Source organism: Artibeus jamaicensis, unplaced genomic scaffold (genome assembly GCF_021234435.1).
Source record: "Artibeus jamaicensis isolate MK-2021 breed Jamaican fruit bat unplaced genomic scaffold, CSHL_Jam_final contig_3174, whole genome shotgun sequence".
NCBI classification, from domain to species: Eukaryota; Metazoa; Chordata; class Mammalia; order Chiroptera; family Phyllostomidae; genus Artibeus; species Artibeus jamaicensis.
Window position 1 is genome coordinate 1,838,857 of NW_026521738.1, and position 21,519 is coordinate 1,860,375.

At 38.6% G+C, this 21,519-nt stretch overlaps 1 protein-coding gene and 1 pseudogene across 2 annotated transcripts in view; one reads left to right on the top strand and one right to left on the bottom strand.

Moving 5' to 3' along the window:
- Positions 1–21,519, bottom strand: part of GFPT1 (glutamine--fructose-6-phosphate transaminase 1) — a 57,856-nt gene that overhangs the window by 11,101 nt on the left and 25,236 nt on the right. For both annotated transcript variants that reach the window (XM_053663373.1, XM_053663372.1), the window contains 6 exons: positions 19,630–19,735; positions 17,703–17,866; positions 16,532–16,627; positions 10,152–10,249; positions 7,298–7,418; positions 6,781–6,938 (listed from right to left, as the gene is read on the bottom strand). In XM_053663373.1, coding sequence (XP_053519348.1) covers positions 6,781–6,938; positions 7,298–7,418; positions 10,152–10,249; positions 16,532–16,627; positions 17,703–17,866; positions 19,630–19,735 — 743 coding nt within the window. The remainder of the gene's footprint in view (positions 1–6,780; positions 6,939–7,297; positions 7,419–10,151; positions 10,250–16,531; positions 16,628–17,702; positions 17,867–19,629; positions 19,736–21,519) is intronic.
- LOC119035788 (ubiquitin-conjugating enzyme E2 N-like) lies at positions 3,181–3,646 on the top strand (annotated as a pseudogene).

Sequence of the window (21,519 nt, forward strand, 5' to 3'; positions counted from 1 at the left end):
TTCACATCCAAAAATATGGTATTTCATCAATTTGTGTTAGGAATTTAAAAATCTACAGTTAATATAGTCATTATCTATTCAATAAATATTAATGGAGCACCTTACACATTTCTTGGTAAAATTAAAGTATTTTTTAAAGCTATTGAAAATAGAATCCCCCTCCAAACACACACATCTAATCTTTTCTAAGTAGCCACTGTTGGTTTATAGAAAAAATAAGTATGTTTTATGTAAAACACCTTATATGAATTCATATTCATTCTAAGTCTTTTACTTAATATTCTTGAGCTCTACAGGTAGTCAATCATATCAAGTGCAAATAAGGAGAATTTTCTTTCCTCCTTTCCCACTGTTTTACTTATCTTTTTTTTTTTATTAAACTGAATAGAACTTCTAGAACTGGGATAGCAAATATGTTTTACAGAAAGCCAATCCTAACTCATCTGTAGTCACAGTGAAACATCATGTTGAGAAAGATTCTAAGGCCACATTTTTTTTTTTACTTCACAGTAATACAGATAAAATCCTAGGAAGGCTCCGGAAGACAGCCCAGGCCCTTGAGATAAAGGTCCCGAAGCTTTCTGTTCTGCACTTCATCCCTTTTTCCCTATTTGATTCCTTTGCTTTACTGAGTTCCTGTTTCTAACTTTTGAGTTACATACATACTTCATCTGTTTAAGATAAAGCATTTAATGCTATGTATGAATTTGCCTCAAATCATTAATTTGGCCACATACTCTAAATTGTTACCCATACTATTCATTGTCATTATTTTTTCTAAACCTTTTTTTAATAGTAGTTCTGGTATTTTTCCAATTCAATAGTTACTTAGAGGAACGTTTTTATGTTTCACGGATTTGAGGATTTTACTCAGACATTTATTATTAAATCACTAGGGTTACAGTGGTATGGTCAGTTACAATGCTATATGTAACTTTAGGAAATTTATTTTGTTTTTTTTTGTTTGTGTGAGTGTCTATGTATGCATTATGGCTGACTTTCTGTTACTCTTCTCTGGATAAGGAATCACTTCATTAGTGAACATTTTCCTGCTGTAATGTGGAAAATAAGCCTCCTGTATAATAAAATTATAGTCTGCTAATGCTCATTACCTTCTCACTACTTAAATGGGATTTCCTATCTCCTCTTACTGCACCTTGTAGCTGTCAGCTGCTCAGACATTCCCGCAGACAGCTAGCTCCCTGTCCCTGTGCTCCGCAGTGTTTCCCAGACATTCCTGCACAGACAGCTCCCTGTCCCTGTGCTCCGCGGTGTTTCCCAGACATTCCTGCACAGACAGCTACCTGTCCCTATGCTCCGCAGTGTTTCCCAGACATTCCTGCACAGACAGCTACCTGTCCCCGTGCTCCGCAGTGTTTCCCAGACATTCCTGCACAGACAGCTACCTGTCCCTGTGCTCCTCAGTGTTTCCCAGACATTACTGCACAGACAGCTACCTGTCCCCGTGCTCCTCAGTGTTTCCCAGACATTCCTGCACAGACAGCTCCCTGTCCCCGTGCTCCTCAGTGTTTCCCAGACATTCCTGCACAGACAGCTCCCTGTCCCCGTGCTCCTCAGTGTTTCCCAGACATTCCTGCACAGACAGCTCCCTGTCCCCATGCTCCTCAGTGTTTCCCAGACATTCCTGCACAGACAGCTCCCTGTCCCCGTGCTCCTCAGTGTTTCCCAGACACTCCTGCACAGACAGCTCCCTGTCCCTGTGCTCCTCGGTGTTTCCCAGACACTCCTGCACAGACAGCTACCTGTCCCTGTGCTCCTCAGTGTTTCCCAGACACTCCTGCACAGACAGCTACCTGTCCCTGTGCTCCTCAGTGTTTCCCAGACATTACTGCACAAGCTCCCTGTCCCCGTGCTGTCAGCTGTCTCAGACATTCCGCACAGACAGCTACCTGTCCCTGTGCTCCTCAGTGTTTCCCAGACACTCCTGCACAGACAGCTCCCTGTCCCCGTGCTCCTCAGTGTTTCCCAGACATTCCTGCACAGACAGCTCCCTGTCCCTGTGCTCCTCGGTGTTTCCCAGACATTCCTGCACAGACAGCTCCCTGTCCCTGTGCTCCTCGGTGTTTCCCAGACATTCCTGCACAGACAGCTCCCTGTCCCTGTGCTCCTCAGTGTTTCCCAGACATTCCTGCACAGACAGCTCCCTGTCCCTGTGCTCCTCAGTGTTTCCCAGAACACTGAAGTGCATTTGCAGCCCCCTGCTCCAATCTAATCAGCACATCTGTATTCTAAATTCCAGTCCCTCCCAGTCTACCTCTTCCTACTAAAGTTTACTTTTCAATAAACCAATTAATCACAAAATATACTATCAGGACTCAGAGAGAAACCAGTATCTCAGACTCCTGTTTCCAATCCAAACTGATCAGACAATGAGTATTCCAGTTTCTCTCGGCCAGAACTGAAACTGTTATTCTACAGAGTAACGTTTCATTGTTTGGACTTGCAACTTCATAGAGTAACTTTAATGCACACGTTTTTCCATTGTATTCTTAACACAGCTTAATTTCATGCTTTTCACTTCATCAATAAATAACAGGAAACCAATTATGAGAAAAATAATTCATACCTCACATTTTGAATTTACTGAGGTTTGAAAGAATTTACCAGGAAAATGTTGACTCTGAACTTTAAACTTGGTTTTACTTATATTCATTTATTTTTAAAAAATCAAAAGTCAGTACTGTGGTGTAATTCTAAACACCTGCAACAACACACAAAAATTGCTGAACCTGCACATTTACACCCACCAGTTCCTTCAGATCTATCAAATTGTCTATGGTTTGGTATTATGAGAAAGTTAGTAGGATCTCTCTAACCATGACAGTTTTTCAGGCAATGCTGGGAATTAGCAGTCAAGATTATACAATTCTTGCACTAGCTCCAACAAGGGGCCCAGAGATCGGGATCAATCATGAACTTTTTTGATCTCCCATTAACATAACTTATATTTGTCATTCAGAAATGGTCTATGACTAAACATCCCAAAACTTTTCACGATTCTCTAAGGCTGCTGAAAAAAACAAAATTACTTTAGAATCCAAGAAAAATTAAAGACTAAATCAGCATCCTTACTAAAATTTTTAAGAGAATCATTGTTTAAAGACATTAAAATATATACTTATGTAAAAGGACTAGACTGGAGGCAGAACCTGGGATTTGATGAGATGGCCGGGCGGGCCCACAAGATTATCAAGGAAACAGCGTTTGCTGGCAGAGCCAGTTCCCAGAATTTAAGCAGAACCAGATGAGAGCAACACCCGTTATTTTCACATGGTCATTGCTGGCCCCTTCAAAGGATTCCCCCTTTGAGGAAGGGACTTTTAAACTTGAACTATTTCTTCCATAAGAATACCCAAAGGCAGAACCTAAAGTACGTTTCACGACCAAAATTTACCATCCTAATGTAGACAACTTGGGAAAAATATGTTTACATATTTTGAAAGATAAGAGGTGCCCAGCACTGTAGATCCGCACAGCTCTGCTATCGATCAAGGCTTTGTTAAGAGCTCCCAATCCAGATGATACATCAGCAAATGATGTAGCAGAGCAGTGGAAGACCAATGAAGCCCAAGCTACAGAAACAGCTAGAGCACGGACTAGGCTATATGCCATGAATAATATTTAAGTCGATCTGATCACCAAGTGGGCATGATTTCTCCTGTTCTGCCGAGACTTCCTCCCTTTTTGTTTGCATTTAGTGGACACAGTCTCAGAAACGATACAGAATAAAAGCCCAACACCTTCAGTCCTTTGGTGATTACATGCACATTAGCAAATCTATGTCTTGTCCCGATTCACTGTTATAAAGCATCAGCAGAGACTACCATCTGGATTGTTGTGAAACATTGAAAAGCAGTGGTCCCTCTCTGCTTTATTCCTTTCTCCCATCAAGATTTAAGTACAAAGCACTGTGAATGAAGGTAGTTGTCAGGGTTAGCTACGGGGTGTGGGTGTTTATTTTATTTTTTGAGGGGGGAGGTAGTTTTAATTTTATGGGCTCCTTTCCCCCTTTTTATGTTAATTTTTAATTGCATTAAAAGCAGCTAATCAGTTCTTTGGCATATGCTCTCTGGCTGAGTCTAACTTTATTTAGACACTGTAGATGGACAAGCTTGTTTGAACCAAAATAGAAACATTAAATAAATATTGTGGTCCTCATTAACACCATTGTGACTTTGCTGTCAAATGCAGAATCCTCCCTTCAAGAAAAAGCTTGTGACTATTTTGTATAGCTTGTCTGGAAACTTCCATAAATCTGATGTTTTAGTAAAATATTTTTTGTTATAAAAAATGTACTTCTGTAAAAGATACTGATTTTCTTCTGCAAGATGTAGCCACTGGGGAAAACGGGGTGAAGAGTACATGAACTTCTCTGTACTATTTTTATTTTTTTAAAGATTTTATTTATTTTCCTTTAGAGGGGAAGAGAAGGAGAGAGGGAGAGAAATATCAATGTATGGTTGCCTCTCATGTGTCCCCTGCTGGGAACTGGCCTGCAACCCAGGCATGTGCCCTGACTGGGAATCGAACCACGATCCTTTGGTTTGCAGGCCTACGCTCAATCCACTCAGCTACGCCAGCCAGGGCCTATGTACTATTTTTACAACATCCTATAAAGCTAGTGATTTCAAAATTAAAAGTCTTAAAAAAAAAAGACTTACAAAAAAAAGAACCACTGATACAAATAGCAACATTAATAAATCTCAAAAACCTCATGTTAAGTTGAAGAAGCCAGATACAAAAAAAATGTATTATACAATTCCCTTTATAATAACATTCTAGAAAACAAAAGGCAATAGTAGTTGCCTGAGGCTGAGGGGCAGAAGTGAGGATTGACTATAATGGGAACAAAGAAACTTTTTCAAGTCCTGGATTGTGATGATAGTTGGCCAAATTTACTAAAACTATATATACACTTAAAAATTGGTAAGTGTTACTTACAGTATGAAAACTATACCTCAAAAAAGCTACAAAAAAATGGTTAACAGTAAAATCTAGGTGACAGATATATTTGGATGTTAATGTAAAATTCTTTTAACTCTGCTGTGTGCCTGATTATCATAATAAAATGTTGAGCAAAATTAAAGTTTTCATAAATCACAGAATTAGAAATCCAAAAAGCTGTATTTTCCATGGCAACTCACAGTTCAAGAAAGATTTCATAAAAAGTCAGTCAACAGCATCCATTCAGTTGATGTATGTACATATACCATGCTGAAGCCCTTGTTTGACAGTGTGTTGTGAATAAAGGGGCCCTGAGATTCCAATTCCCAATCAAAGCTGTCCTTTTGGACACTATTTCAAAAATCTCCTTTTAGGGCAGTTGGTTATTTATTCAGGCACAGACTGGAAACCCAAACACAAACATCCTACATGTCTTAATCACCACATGAAGAAAATCCAGATTTCAGCTTTCTGTAAATTATAGTGTTGGCAGTATCAAAGTAACCAAGAAACAAAACTTCATCAGTTTTTACATAAGAATCACAAATTTTCCACAAAAAATTCTCCATGAGGTTCTTTAAAAGAGAAATATTTAAATATGGTTATGTACATGTTAAGATCATCTTCCACATGCCTTTGATTAGAATCAAATCCACAAATACCTAAGTATTTTATCAGACAATCAGCAAGAAATATTGAACTGAAGTAGAAAAACAGACAACTGAAACTTTTTAATTATAAAGAATAATATATTTGTGGAGAGAGAATATCTTTGTATTTATTCATTTTCTAAGATTCCTATATTTATTACTATATTTATGCATATTCCAATTTCAAAGAGCAAAGTAGTCTTACTAGGCATTAAAAAATAAAGGTGCTTTCACAATATTCATTTTTATTTTTCTAATTGCCAAATTCTATACCAAAGGTGTACTCCTCTTTACAAACTTTCAAAGCTAGTATGTGCAATTTGGCATATTTATTAGAAACTACAAATATGTAAATAAAAATGTCAAAAATTATTAGAATTAAACTGAATGTTTCTAATTTGTCATTTCTCTAATTCCCTAGTACACATAATAAAAGAAGGAAACATTATACTTGCCACTGTACCTAGCAGGAGGAATATAAGTGATAAATGGGGACAGCCAGCGGGGACCTTTTCAAAACGGACTTATGTTAATATATATTTGGCCTTTTACATTTGTAAAATGAGGGTGAGGGAAGGGACGCCAAATGTTTTATCTATTGATGACCCTTAAGATTTACAATAATTAGTAAACTGTGAGTTCTGGAAGTGCTGACAAGTGAAATACAAGATACAGATTAGTCTGCTTCATCAACACTATGATTAAATAATCACATAAGAACTAAGTCAAATAAATCTTTATTTCTTGGGGGTAAAATGCCCAATAGTGCAATTGCTATGTTGTATTGTAAGTTTATGTTTAATTTTGTGAGAAATCCCACACACTTTTCTAATTTGGCCCGACCTTTTTACATTGCTACCAGCGGTGTATGAGTATTCTAGTTTTCCCTCCTGCTTGCCAGCATTTAATGTTACCACCGTTTTGTATTTTAGGCATTAAAATAGGTAGTGCTGATATTTTGTGCCTTTAATTTGCATTTCTGTAATGGCTATGGTACTGAACGTCAGGTGGAATGACACTGCCCCATGGGACAGCAACATTGTCAACAGTCAAGAAAAGTTGACAAAAGTATTTTGAAGAAATTATGTCATGCCATATAAACAATTATGTGACAATAAAAATAGTTGGACTGCTTAAAAAAAAAAGAACTAAGTCAAAAATTTACCTTTGTGCTGGCCACGCCAATCTCGGGCCCGGCATTAATGTGGACCCCACAGTCTGTCTCCCTTGATATGGAGCTGCCAACGGTGTTTGTGATGCCCACGGTCAACGCTCCTCTCTCCTTACAGTAGCGAAGGGCCATCAGGGTGTCTGCTGTCTCACCTGTAGATAAAGACAGACAATAGGAACACACACAGCAGTTAATATATGCTGTTTCTTAGATGTAAAAATGAAAAACTAACTACACTTTCAACAAAATCATGCACTTAAGAAAAATTAGCAAAACTTTAATAATAGGATCCTACTTTTTAGGATCTTCTTTCCTTGTCTTTGAAAATTCAGTTCTTTGGGTATAAAATGTGTTAATTTTACTAATTCACTAAGAATTACGTAATATCAAAATAAATCTCTATTTGTCAAGTCATCTGCAATACCATTTTACCTTTAAATATCAATTTTTGCCAAGATAATTATTAGAAAGAATGACTTCCCTTTTCTTCGAGTGTTTAAAATTAGCATACCTGACTGGCTAATAAAAAAGCAAACGTCGTCTCGAAAAACTGGTGTGTTTCTATCCAGGAAATCACTAGCTAGCTCCACCATAACAGGCAACTCAGTCAGCTCTTCAAGAACTTGACGTGTCTGTAAAGAAAAATTACTTGGTCAATCAAACAACTTTACTTCACATATTCTTTTTCATGGGCCTTCTTTAGACTCAACATATAGTTTTCACTTTTTCTGATTATAAAAATGAAATGAAACATGTGCAATATTAGAAATATAAACAATAAGATTAAGCATAAAAAATAAAAATAAAAATTCTGCCACCCAGAAGATAAGCACTGTTAAAATTCTGGTTCAACTGGGAGAGGGACTGGAGAGGGGGCAGGAGAGAGAAAGAGCGAGAAGAAACACACACTGATTGGTTGCCTTCTGGTGCTGCCCTGACCTAGAATCAAACCCAGTGACCTTTCAGTCCACAGGACAAGGCTCCACCCAACTGAGCCATACTGGCCAGAACCCAATTCCTAATCTTTAAAGTGACAATTCATATAATACCAAGTCACTGAGAGATTTCAAATAAGATGACAGATATATAAACACTCAGTGTAAAATTAAACACTTCAAAAATACTATGTATTTGTAAATAATACCATTCTGAAAAAAGTCAATACACTTTAGAAAATTTGTTTTAAAAAGCTCACTACTTCCAAATGTTATAGTATGGAAGGTAAAGTAGGAGGCAATATGCTTCTGGTCAAAGACCGCCTTAACATTCATTTTACTAAATTTCTATTTGAGTTAAATTCCTTTTAGTCTAAATGTCAGAAAACTAAAAAAAAAAAAAAAGAAAAACCAGAAAAATAAACTTTCAGGCAGCAAAAACTTTAGGCCTTTCAGTTGCATACATTTAGCTGTTTAATAATAACTGTATAGACCACCTGCTTCTCTAGGCAAGTGACCCACTTATCTTTTGCCGCATCTCTGCATTATCCCACCTACAGAGCAATGAAGAACTGTCAAGTTTTCCTTGTTCATATCCCTCTGACTTTCTGGCCACAAATGTCAACTGAACCATTTTGTTTTATCTATCGCTTTGGTCTGGCATTTTTTAAAAAATGTTATAAATCATGTAATAGAAAATTTTCAATAAAAATATTCCTATTTTTAACTAACCCTTTCCACTGATACATTTATGAATTTTACATAAATAAATTACTGACACTAAGGTGCTAAATATTATCCCTCAGACATAAATCAAACTTTCCTGCCCCAGTTTACAATATAAATGTTACACTGGAATTATATCCTTCAAAATTAAAAGAGAAAGATACAAATCTGGCAACTTACCAGATATTTAAAAATAATATACCTCAAAGAGTAATCTCAAGATATATCTATGCTAATGAATGGCTTGTTCTTTCAGTGAAGGGAACTCTTTAGAAATAGATAGAATGACATATTTCATCATAAGAGACTAATTGGGTCCACGTTCTTTGGGACTCTGAGCTTCCTGGACTTGCATGTCTATTTGTTCCTTTTGCCAGATTGGGGAAGTTCTTCTTTATTTTGTCAAATAAGTTTTCAATTTCTTACTCTTCCTCTTCTCCTTCTGGCATTCCTATGATTCAGATGTTAGGACGTTTAAAGTTGCCCTGGAGATTCCCCTAAGCCTCTTTTTTTTTTTTTTTTTTTGAATTCTTGTTTCTTCATTCTGTTCTGACTGAATGTTTCTTTCTTCCTTCTGTTCCAAATCATTGATTTGAGTAGCAGTTTCCTTCCCTTCACTGTTGGTTCCCTATAGATTTTACTTTATTTCACTTTGTATAGCCTTCACTTCTTCCTTTGTTTTACAACCATACTCAACCATTTCTGTGAGCATCCTGATTACCAGTGTTTTGAACTCTGCATCTGATTGGTTGGCTAATCCTCATTGCTTAGTTCTTTTTCTGGAATTTTGATCTGTTTTTTCATTTGGGCCATATTTCTTTGTCTTGACACACCTGATATAAGTGGTGGAGCCATAGGTATTTGCCAGGTGGGGCAACCCTAGTGGCTGTGTTGTGGCACTGTATGTGTGGGAGAGGTCAGAGAGGGATTAATTCTGCTTGCTTGGCACTCACACCACTGTCTGTCACTTTTCCTACTACCCGCAAGTGAGTTGCACCTTTATCGTGCTGATTCCCAGGTGGGTAGTTTTGTGTACATTCTAGGATCCTGTAGGCCCCTCTAATAGCCTCTCCTGTGAAACTGGGAGTTTTTCCTGCCACCACAACTGCCACAGATTTTTACAGCCAGAGGTCTTTGAGGTTTTCTCACTCTGGAACCCTGGGTTATGCAATCTATCACACTTCCCAGTTGTTCCTCCTGGTTTATCTGCATGCAAATGTGGGACTACCCTGTCCACCCACTGCCACCTCACCCTCCTGGTCTGCCAGCCGCCACCTTGCCATGCAGCCTCTCCGCCTCGCTGCCCATCTCCACCCCTCCTACCAGTCTGGATGAATGTTTCTTCTTTAACTCTTTAGTTGTTGGACTTCCATACAGTTTGATTTTCTGGCAGTTCTGGTTGATTTTTGTTTTTAAATTGGTTGTTATCATTCTTTTGGTTGTGCAAGGAAGCAAAGCATATCTACCTATGCATCCATCTTGGCTAGAAGCTCCTAAAGCAGATCTTCCATTAATAAATAATTCTAAGCATCTATTAAAGTTTCTCCCCTTTACCTTCTTAATTTTTGTCATGCAACATGAAAAGATAACATGATGTTTTAACAAAAGATAGTTTTACCTGGTATGCTACTGGAGGTACTACTTATCTGTAGATATTGTCAAATACTCAACATAACACAATTAAGATCTGAAGAAGCCACTTACTGCTACACCAGCATGGTAACTTGTTCCACAAGCAATGAGAATCAGACGCCGGCAGCGCTGGATCTCTTTAATGTGATCCTTCAAACCTCCCAAATTCACTGAAATCAAAGTTCATGTATATAATTATTTAGGAAAGACCCACATGAAATAAGCAATCACTTTTTATAAGTATCCACTACCAATCTGAGAAGCAACAGAATTTTAAAGAATTCATATTCCTCTTAGGAACACAGTTATCTATAGTTTGTTCATTTGCTTTTTTTCTTAGTTCTCTATAGTGTAGAAAAATAAATACAATACAACTTAACCTGTGCCCCCAGACTTGTATCTAACCTTACTCACCCCCTTCCACATGCCCATACAATTACAGTATTTACCATTCTTTAACTTGTTTGGTCACTTTTACATTCCTTTCTTTAAAATAAAAGTTATCTTACAGGCAAAACTACAGGGACACAGACAACCACCAGTGGATGCTGATGTCTCCAGGTGGGAAGGGACTGACTACAAAAGGCATTAGGGCATGAAGACCATATTGTGGAAGTTTGCTGAATATCACTGATTATACATTAAGAACAGTCAATTTTATTTTATCTAATTATATCTCAATAAGCCTAGGAAAAAATTGTCTTCATTATGTTTATTTGCCCTATGGTGCCCAAAACAGTGCTCTGAACATAACGTAAACCCACCCTACTCTCCGTGTCTCCTATCTCGTTCATCCAACATGAGAGCCACCCTTGTTGCTCCTAACCTTGCTCCACATCCACTCCCCAAGCAAGTCCTGGGAGCTCCACCTTCCAACAGCACCTCTCATACCACCACCCCAGTCCAACATCGCTCCTCTGGATAACACATTCCAGCTGTTCTCTATTCTGTTTCCCACCCCTACAGCCTGTTCTCCACACACAGCCAAAGTGATCTTTTAGAGCAGGGGTGTCAAACTCATTTTCACTGGGGGCCACATCAACCTCAAGGTTGCCTTCGAAGAGCCAAAATAATTTTAGGACTATATAAATGTCACTTCTCCTTAACTGTTAAGGAGTTGAAATTACATTCAGCCCTTTGAAGGCAACGGTGAGGCTGATGTGGACCCCCGTGAAAATGAGTTTGACAGCAGTTTTACAGTGATTCTTTAAAAATCATGGAGGGTTAGCAACAGGGGAGTGGGAGGAGAAGGGGGAGAAGGTACAGAAAATAAGTAGCATAGATGGTAGGTAGAAAATAGATGGGGGGGGCAAGAATAGTATGGGAAATATAGAATCTAAAGAACTGGAGACACATGGTCATAAACTAAAGGGGGGAATGGTGGGGGTGGGGGGTGCAGGGTGGAGGAGAATGAAGGGGGGGAATAGAACAACTGTAATGGCATAATCAATAAAATAAAAATTTTAAAAAAACATAAATCTGATCTGCAAACCCTCCTGCCGAGTCTGTCCTCCTCCTTATTCTGTCTCTATAGCTATGTGCGTTTTCTTCTAAGAGTACCTTGTCTATGAACCCTTCTACACAGGCTAGTTTTCTACCTGTGAGAAAATGTCATTCAAAATTCATTCAGTCATTGAATTACTATTTATTGAGCACCCACCAAGTGACTGTCTAATGCACTGTGCAGCGGCCAGATGCGCACACCCGGGCGGCATCCTCCTGCATCCGACCCGCCATCAGTCTGCCTATTTCGTCCTTGCTCTTCATCTCCCCACCCTTTTTTCTACCAGGGTATATGTTTTTGCTTTTTATACTTTTGAGTAATTTTATGTTCTTCCTTTTATATGCATTTCTTAATTTTAAAATATTAGTAAAGTAATATAAAACAACAACAAAAAACTTCCCTAGCTGCCCAAATAACTTACAACACGATCCAAACCCGTTACGGTGGTTTCAAGCCTCCAAATGCCCATCTCCTGCTTAACTCTCACCTAATCTCCCAGCACCTGCCCTCTTACCCAGGCTACACCAGCCAGACTGGCCTTCTGGCTGGCACCGAACCAAGCCTGTTCATGAACATCCGCCTAGTGTTCTTCCGCAGACCTCAGAATGTATTTAAAAGGTTTGGGGAGAAAGGAAACAACAGTAAGAAGTTGGGTCAGGGTTGTGCAAAGGCAAATCAGTTTGAAGATGACACACTGTAAAAGCAGGCAGACTGTCAGAGTCTTGTGTATCAGATGATGATCAAGAATGACAGAGAGGTAAAGTGGTGAGATCAAGTCGTCATAAGTGTTTCCCCAAATTCCCTGGGCCTGAGGAATGTTTCAAGTAGTTCTGAAGGAGTTGCCAAAGGTCAGAATGGATGATGCTCTGGAGAGAGGTCTAAGTGCGGGAAGGTAGGCCCCAACTACTGGAAGCAGCTAGAATGCCTGGGGGACGGGGCGGGGCTGGAGCACACTGGGGAACACTAGTGAACCCAGGAGGCTGGTCTGGTTCCATAAAGGACTGGTGATATGACCTTTGGCAAGGTCAAATTGACAGAGACTCTATTTCCTTATCTTAACAACAACAATGGGGAAAAAAACAGCTGTCCTGTTTACATCATAGAAATTTTATGAGAAATATGCTACTGATACAAATGATTTTAAAATCATGACTTCTCACAGTTTGTCTCGTTCTCTTCCCTTATGAAACAAATCTTTTTCTTGATCTTACTCCCATAAAGACTATAAAAACTCTCCCATTTCTTCCGGCTCAACCATCTTAAACAACGCCCTCTCCCCACACGGGCAGATGCAGGTCCTGGTTTTGACTGCTCCTGTCTCTCTCCTGGCCCCCACTTGCCTCCCCTTGTCCTTCCCCATCACTTCACCCCAGGCAGGATAAGATCCTAACTGGCAACTGCATCTCAGCCACTTGCTCCCCCAGCGCACACTCAAGACTGGTACCCAGTTTACTTCAGAAAAACTATGTTCACCCCAGGCTCCTACGTCTCTCCTTAGTCTCCTAAAAGCTCTTCAATTTCTATGAAAGGAGGTACCCCCCACACATACCCCCACACCAAGTTAGAATGCATCCCGGGCCCTCCTTTGCAGCCCCTTTCACTTTCTTTCCCAGACTGACTTACTGTTCTTTACTCCTTTTCAAGCACTAGGTAGGGTAGACAAACGAGGCTACATATTATTCCACAAAGAGCTGAGAGTTTCCACTAAACCCCCTTAGCTAATACTGTTCTAACCCATTTCAGTGGCTCCATCACATCTTCACCTATTCCAATTTTCCAAATCTCTTAAGCTGACACCTGCCTACTTCATGAAGCCCTTTCTGGCCCCAAAGCCCCTGCCTACAAACAGATTCACTGTCTACTTTCTCTAAATTCGACATTAATCTTTATTTTTTTTTAACTTTTCTTTATTGTCGTTCAAGTATAGCTGTCTCCATTTTCTCCCCCACACTCTCCCCCACTGGAGCCACCCCCACTTCCCACACTTGATCCTACCCTCCTTTGGTTTTGTCCATGTGTCCTTTATACAAGTTCCTAAAAACCTTCCCCCCTGTTCCCCCATTATCCCCTCCCACCTCCGCTCTGGTTACTGTCAGTTTCTTCTTAATTTCAGTGTCTCTGGTTATATTTCAATTGTTTGTTTGTTTTGTTGATTAGGTTCTACTTATAGGTGAGATCATATGGTATTTGTCTTTTACTGCCTGGCTTATTTCACTTAGTATACAGTATGGAATTTCCTCAGAAAACTAAAAATGGAACTGACTTTTGACCCAGCAATTCCACTGCTAGGATTATATCCTAAGAACCCTGAAACTCCAATTCAAAAGAACCTATGTATCCCAATGTTCATAGCAGCACAATTTACAATAGCCAAGTGCTGGAAGCAACCTAAATGCCCATCAGGAAATGAATGGATCAAAAAACTGTGGTACATTTACACAATGAAATTCTACACAGCAGAAAGAAAGAGGGAGCTCCTACCCTCTGTAACAGCATGGATGGAACTGGAGAGCATTATGCTAAGTGAAATAAATTCAACATTAATCTTTAAATATATCAACATTGAATTGTTTCTAATGCCATTTATCACATTTTACCTTTCCTTTAAATAATTATATATTCATCTCTCTTCTGGATTATAAGAATCTCATGGAGAAGACTATATCAAAGATAACTCTGTATAGTCCCTAGTATGTTTAGCATGGTGCTCTGCACACAAATGTTCAATTCATAATTCAGCCTTTAACAAATCTCTCCTGCTGAGAAAGAATCTGATACTGCTCAGAACAGAAAAAGACATAAAGACAGCCTTTATTCATAGAAATCATTCCCTAGCAATTAACAGGACTGGATATGAAGGAAACACTATTGTACACATGACACACAAATTCAGAAAAAAGATCTTTGCATGCGGGCTCTCATTTTTCAAAAACTAATTTCCTAATACTGAGAAGCTTAGTCCAAAGCTTGTTTGTTAAACATGTCACGATGAGTAAGCAGTGTTCCAAAAACCTAACTTAGCAATAAACAGCTTATGGACATCTTATGACCACAGACTACTTTTAACTCATCTCAGTAAGGTGCCAAAGTCCTGCAGCACAAGACCTGGAGAGAATTTCCAGAAATAAGAGCAGGGCTGCACTTTCACGCCTATTTGAAAAAGGCAAGAAAGTACAGATTTTCCTATAAGGCATCAGACAAACACCTGGAAAAACCTTCTGGGGAAGTTCGGACCTTTACTCATTTATGAATTAAGAGAGAAACCCAGGCTAAGAAGATACACATAAGTCTGCTGGCATGGGGACCAATCTCATTATTAGAATTCTCAGTGGCCAGGACTGCCCCCGGTATACAGCAGATACCCAACAAAGGTTTGTTGAATTGAAAGAAAATAAAATGTTTTTAACAGTTTTTAGCCCCAAGAAAATCACTCTAATGCCTCCATAATGGACAGTAATTTCCAAGGTGACTTTCTAGCCAGTTTTTAATATTTTTATAACCATTTTATTGAGATATGTCATATGCCATAAAATTCACCCTTCTGAGGTACACAGTGGTTTTCAGTATATTCAGAGGTGTGAAGCCATCATCACTATCTAATTTTCATCATCACCCCCCCAAAAAAACCCAAATTCATTAGTAGTCACTCTTCATTTCCTCTTTCCTCAGCTTCCTGGCAACAATTTTTTCTTAATCATGATAACACATAAATGTTGGGAACTGTCCTGCCTGATTTCAGAAGCTATAATCTCACCAATAGGCGAAAAAGCCCCGCGGCTAGGGAACCTTGGAACCATAAGCCACTAAGGAGACAAAACTTATCCTCCTGGCAGGGGCACAGCCTCTGCCCCCTTTACTTCACCCTGCTCGGCCCCTGGAGGATGGCTGGTTAGTCAATGATGGATAAGATTCCTCAAGAAAGGAACAACCTAAGATGGGCACAGTCTCAAAGTGGCCCTCAGGGAAGGATTTAAGGGATTATGGAGGAGGGACAAAAGACCCTCACCCCTTGGCTTTGCCACAGCCTGAGTCTTCATTCTATCTGTAAGAAGTCTCCTAGTCTCTTGGCTGTTTTGTTTCCCCTGCCTGACTCAAGCCAGAAAACTTGCTGGAGGGTGGTACAGTCCTGTGCCAGAATGGGTGGTTCCTGGGGGACAGTCAGGCCTGAGAAAGAATGCATTAAATCCTGTGAAACCTGCTTTAAGAATGCCTTCGATTTGAAATGTTAAGGGTCCAAACACAAATGAGTTTTTTCCCAGGTACTATGGCCCATTGGCATCACCCTGTCTACCAGACTCTGACTCAAAAGGACCCCTGGGATCCTACGAATGTTATCTGTTAATCTTATCTCTTCTCTTTGATCACTACTGTCTGACATTGATTGATGAGCCTTACATGTAGGCTATATATATCTATGCAAACTAAACTCTATAAAAGCCCATTGAGAAAGAGGCTCTAGGCCTTTCTCCTCTGAGAGATTGGCCAGCCCTTTCTCCCCAAGCAGATCATGTCTTGGTAAATTTATTCTCATCCACGGTGGCTGGGAGAGCTTTGCTGGCCAGAGTTCACCCACAAATAAGTAACATAAAACTTACCATTTTAGCTATTTTCAAGCGTACAATTCAATGGCATTATGCATAGTCACACTGTTGAGCAACCATCACCACCATCCATCTCCAGAACTTTTTCATTACCCCAGACTGAAACTTTGTACTCCCCCTTCCTCCTCTCTCCCTAGTGCCTGGTAACCCCTGCTCTACCTTCTGTCTCTAAGAATATGACTGTTCTAGGTATACCTCGTATCAGTGGAATAATACACTGAAGGACTTTTAAAAGATGACTGGCAACTGTATATTCTATAAGGCTATAGAGGTCAATGAACTTCCAGGCTGTCAATGCCAATACCCACAGGAGACTTTGAACCAATAAAATAACTCATAGTAATTACCAGTATAGTCATCAAAGTTGACTCTTCCTCTCATTGTGTTCACAACGGACTCTGGCTGCTCGAAAATTTCCTTCTGCATAAATGAACTGAAATTGCCTAAAGGAATACAAAGTATATCAGTAAAACAAAAATTCACACGCCAAAGAATAACAAATTTGTACAATGCTTCAAGTCTATCTCCGTGAAATGAAACAAAGGTCATGCAATAGAGGACAATGTTCACATATGACATTTTACCCTATGTGAAGAAAAATGAGTAGAAAGGAAAAATCACATAAAATATGCAGTTACAGAAAAACAATGGAGCTGGACAAACTCAAGTTTTGAAATCAGAACTAGGTTCAAATCAATGTTCTATCCTTACTAACTAAATGGCTCTGGAGAAACAGCCTAATGTATAAAATAGTAACGGCAGCCACCTCTCGGCATTGTACTGTGGACGTGTGTGGTACAGATCTGATGTACAGTAGTTACACGGTTAGTTAGTTTTATTCCTAGCACAACTCTGCCAGAAAAGAGAATGAAACCGTAATTATAATAACTGCAATAGATAAGAGCGATAAACACTACATAGAGCTCACTGGGTGTCAGGCACACTTCTAAGGGCTTTACATATATTAGCTCTCTTAATTCTCACTGTAATGAGGTACATCTTATTATTCCTATTTTACATATGGGTAAACTGAAGCACAGAGAGAATAAGAAAGGAACAAAGAACAGAACACAAACTATGTTTATAAAGTATCTTTAAAAAAATCAAGTACTATTTAAATAATGAATCTCTCTTTAGAGTTAGACAGGGATTTAGAGGAACAAGTATAAAGGACACAGGGACAACAGCTAAGGGGGGTGGAAATGGGAGGGAGGTGCGGAGCACGGGGCGGGGTGGGCTGGGATGGGAGTAAAAGACAGAAAACCGTACTTGAAAAATAATAAAATAAAATAAATAAATAAAAATAAAGTTAGAAAACAAACCCATTAGTTTGCAAAGCTATGGTAAAACTAGCAGATAATTTCTTCAATGACTTATCCCTTTCCCTGGGATTACCCTTCACCAATCACTGGGAAGATTTCACTCAGCACTGTGTTACCAGACTCCTGCACTAAGACAGAAGTAGAATGTACCCTTTCCAGTAAGGACACCCAGCTATAACGTAACAAAAACTTTCACCCTTCATGATCTGCTGGAGTTCCATCTGCAGTGTCTGCACAGCTCTTCCAGGGTGATCGCCTGCAGTTCGTTTAATTCGATGGATAGAAAGACGGCCATCCACCACTGCTGCTACATCATCGTCCTCAAGAAAGATGACGCGATTGGTGTGTTCTATCACAGCACTATAAAACGTTGAAGGAAAGATTACAATCAATAATCAAAGATGATTATTACAAATACAACTACCATTAGGACACAGAAACCAAATTTAAATACAAACTCTATCATCCTACAGCATCTCTGATAGCTTTCTGGTTATCAATGCCACTGGGAGTTCAGGTGAAGGATGGTCACTGTGGGCAATGAACAAAAGGATCTCCATGCAGCAACCTAAACCACATTAGATCTGAAAGAAAGCATGTTTGCCTCTTCCTCATTCTGTCTCCAAGTACTTCAATTTTAACTTCTAAACATTTCTTCAGTGTCCACCCTCACTAACCAGTTAAAGCTATCATCAGCTTTTTGCTAAACTACCACAGAAACCTCCCAACTTGCCCACCCACATTCCCTCTAATCTCCCTCCATTCATCCTCCATTTCTGCCAAAATGTATGTATCAAAAAGCAACTCTAATTAGGTTATCTCCTCACCCAGGAACCCATGTGAAGGCTTCCCTTTGGCTCTTAGAAAAACAACCAAACACACGACCATTACCCCCACCTCCTCCTCTAGCCTCATCTCCCACTAAGCTTCCTGTCTTTATTCCAGCCACATTCCCACCCATCCCAAACTCTCACAGGCTGATCAATCTGCAGAGAATCAATGTTCTTTCCTTAACCTCTTCACCTAATTAACTCCCAATATCTCCTGAACTCTCATTTCAATCATCATTCTCTTAAAGAAATTTATCCACAGAAGGGTAAGTCATGGCTTCATAATCATTCTGTAGCTCTTGTCACAGCTGAAATTCTACATTTGCATGACTATTGATTAAAATTTGTCTCCTCCATTAAGAAAGATGTCTTTAATGACATGAAATTTTCTTTTTACTCACCGTTAGCTCCTAAGCCCAGCACATGCTTTGCTAGTGTTCAATATAAAAATGTGTGAGTGAGTGAAAAATAGCTAAGATGTTTCTGCAGTTTCCAGTTTATTTAAGCCATAACTGTCAACTCTGTAACAACCCTACTTAGTGACAGCAATGCCACATCTTAGCAGTAACTACACACCTGTGAAAATCAGAACACACTGAAGCTTGTTTCCCACTGAGATAATACATTTCCTGCAGTCCTGAACTGCATCATTTTCCCCCTTTCAGATCCCCTCGCTAACAGGCACACTGAATGACTCAAATACTTGTTAGCAATGTGAATGATTCCATTTTATCCCCATTATTATTAGTACTTCATTTATAAATGCATCTAAGCATCCCACTGCATTTTCTCTCAAAACCTGTCAGTCTAGTACTATTTTCTTTGTAAAAGTGATTATGCTGCCAATTACTTCTGAATTGAGAAAATCAGTGTCTACAACATTATTTGAAAAGTACAATGGTTTAGCAACTATATTAATTGGTGGGATACTAAACTATATATAGCTGATGGGATACTAAACTATTCAAATCTCCAAACTAAAATTTCTCCTCCCTCTAAAACGTGGATAAGGCTCTTAAAAGGAGAGGGGAAAAAAATGCAAGAGCTCAGAGTAAATACACTATAACAACTCTCAACTACACTATCTGTTCTTTGTAAACTGGCCTATAAGCTCTGAATTGACAGAAAAGGTGTTCTTAGAACCCCATCTCCAGAAAAAGGACACCTTCACTTCCTTAATGAACAAAGTTCTCCTATAGAGTAGTACCAGAATTACACAAAATGACTTCTTGGTTTCCTGTAGCCTGACAAATTTTACTAAAAATTTTCTTTGAATCAACTAAGGAAGCTCACCTTGCGTCAGAAGCAAAGTAATACTCCACCGCTTTCTCTTCAACAGGGAAAAGGCAAGTTGTGCTGTCCACACGAGAGAGATTGCAGCTTCCTTTCTTATCTTTGCCTTGAGCATAGAGTTTCCAGAGCAGGCAAACACGGAGAAAACCATGGCCATTATATAAATATACATAATTTTATACAAAATCAAAAAATACCATAGCAACACAAAATAATTTCAGCAACCTTTAAATGCTAAAAAAAATGTAGATCACCTGATTTCCATGCAATAAGCCAACAAGAACAACAGACAAAAAGTGTGGAGTCAAATAGCAACTCTGAAAGGGAGCATGGCAGACAACGGTGCTACATTATAAATATATTTAGTACAATATTGTTTCCAGGTAAAAGGCAAATTAATTAACATCGCTCTTTTTAAATAAAATTTACATGTAATCTAATCTGAATGAAATTAATACATATAAGTTTGTATACCTAAACTCATTATAAAGTTACATTTAAAATATCAAATTGTATACTGAAAAATAAAATGAAGCTAGTAAATAGTAATTTTTGCCATCTCATAACAAAGTTTCTCTAGATTTTAATAGTAAATCAGCAAAACAAATCAAGATGTAGTCTCCACTAACTGTAATTTTTTCCCCTTTTTATTCAATTTATTGGGGTGAAACTTGTTAACAAAATTATACAGGTTTCAGGTGCACAATTGTGCAACACCACATCTGTACACTGTGTTGTGTGTTCACCACCCCAAGCCACTGATTGTGTTTTAAAAGCAAAACAAAGATACTTATAACTCTCTACCATGATATATCATATATGGTACCAACTAATACAGAATGAAAATATTATAATATAAACCCAGAATCTCTTCTTTCTTAAAGTTGAGCTTCCTAACATTTCTTTTAAGTTCATACAAAGTTTGGTCCTGTTGCAATAATAATATCTTTTTAATTCTACCACTTAGAATTCTGGCATTTCTACTTAATTTATCAAGTCATTGATAAAGATACGTTTTTCCTTTTCATTCATAATTAAAATCAAACCTGGAAAGCAAACTATTAAAAAAACTGGAACACACACTGAAATTTGACAGATTAGCCAATTTTTTTAACTCTATTAATTGAAGACCTTATTATAAATGCCACAGAAACAAAAGAGCACCTTCTCCAAGATCAGGTCACAGTGGGCCCTGTAACTTATGAACATAATGGCCAGAGAATATCATAAATATACTCGTGAAAACTTACATTGTGTTAATCCTCTAAAATACATATCTATAAAGACTTGGAAATAATTATTCTTAGAAACATACACCCAAATTACTTGGTGTGGTTTCACCATAAAAACAAAATGGCTCTTCCAAATTCAATGGCAGAAAAAATACCACACTTAAAAAAAATAAATATTAGGTAACATCCTAGAAAGGACAACACTTTAGAAAGAACAGATCAGTGTTTGCCAGGGGCTGAGAATGGGGACAAGGGCTGACTACAAAGTGGCAGCTGGAAGAAACTTTTCAGGGATGGAATTTTTCTGTACCTTGACTGTGGTAGTGGTTACACAACTGTCTGCATCTGACAAAACTCAGGAGATTTTACATGAAAAAGAGGGAACTTTACTGTATGTAAAAAGTGAATAAAAAATAGGTAAAAAATAGCCCACCATCTACATTTTTCAAATAAATACAACCAGCTTTGGTAATAAATTACACTAATGGGGTCAAGTTTCAGTATATTCTTTCTCCAAATATTATTTCATTCTTCAAGAAACAAGGTACAGTTAATCACAATATTTAGAAAAGCTGAGGTATCGTTGCCAATTTAAATGAAAAGAACAGTATTACTTGACATTTATATGACTCTTAAAAGCTATAAAATGTCTATTATC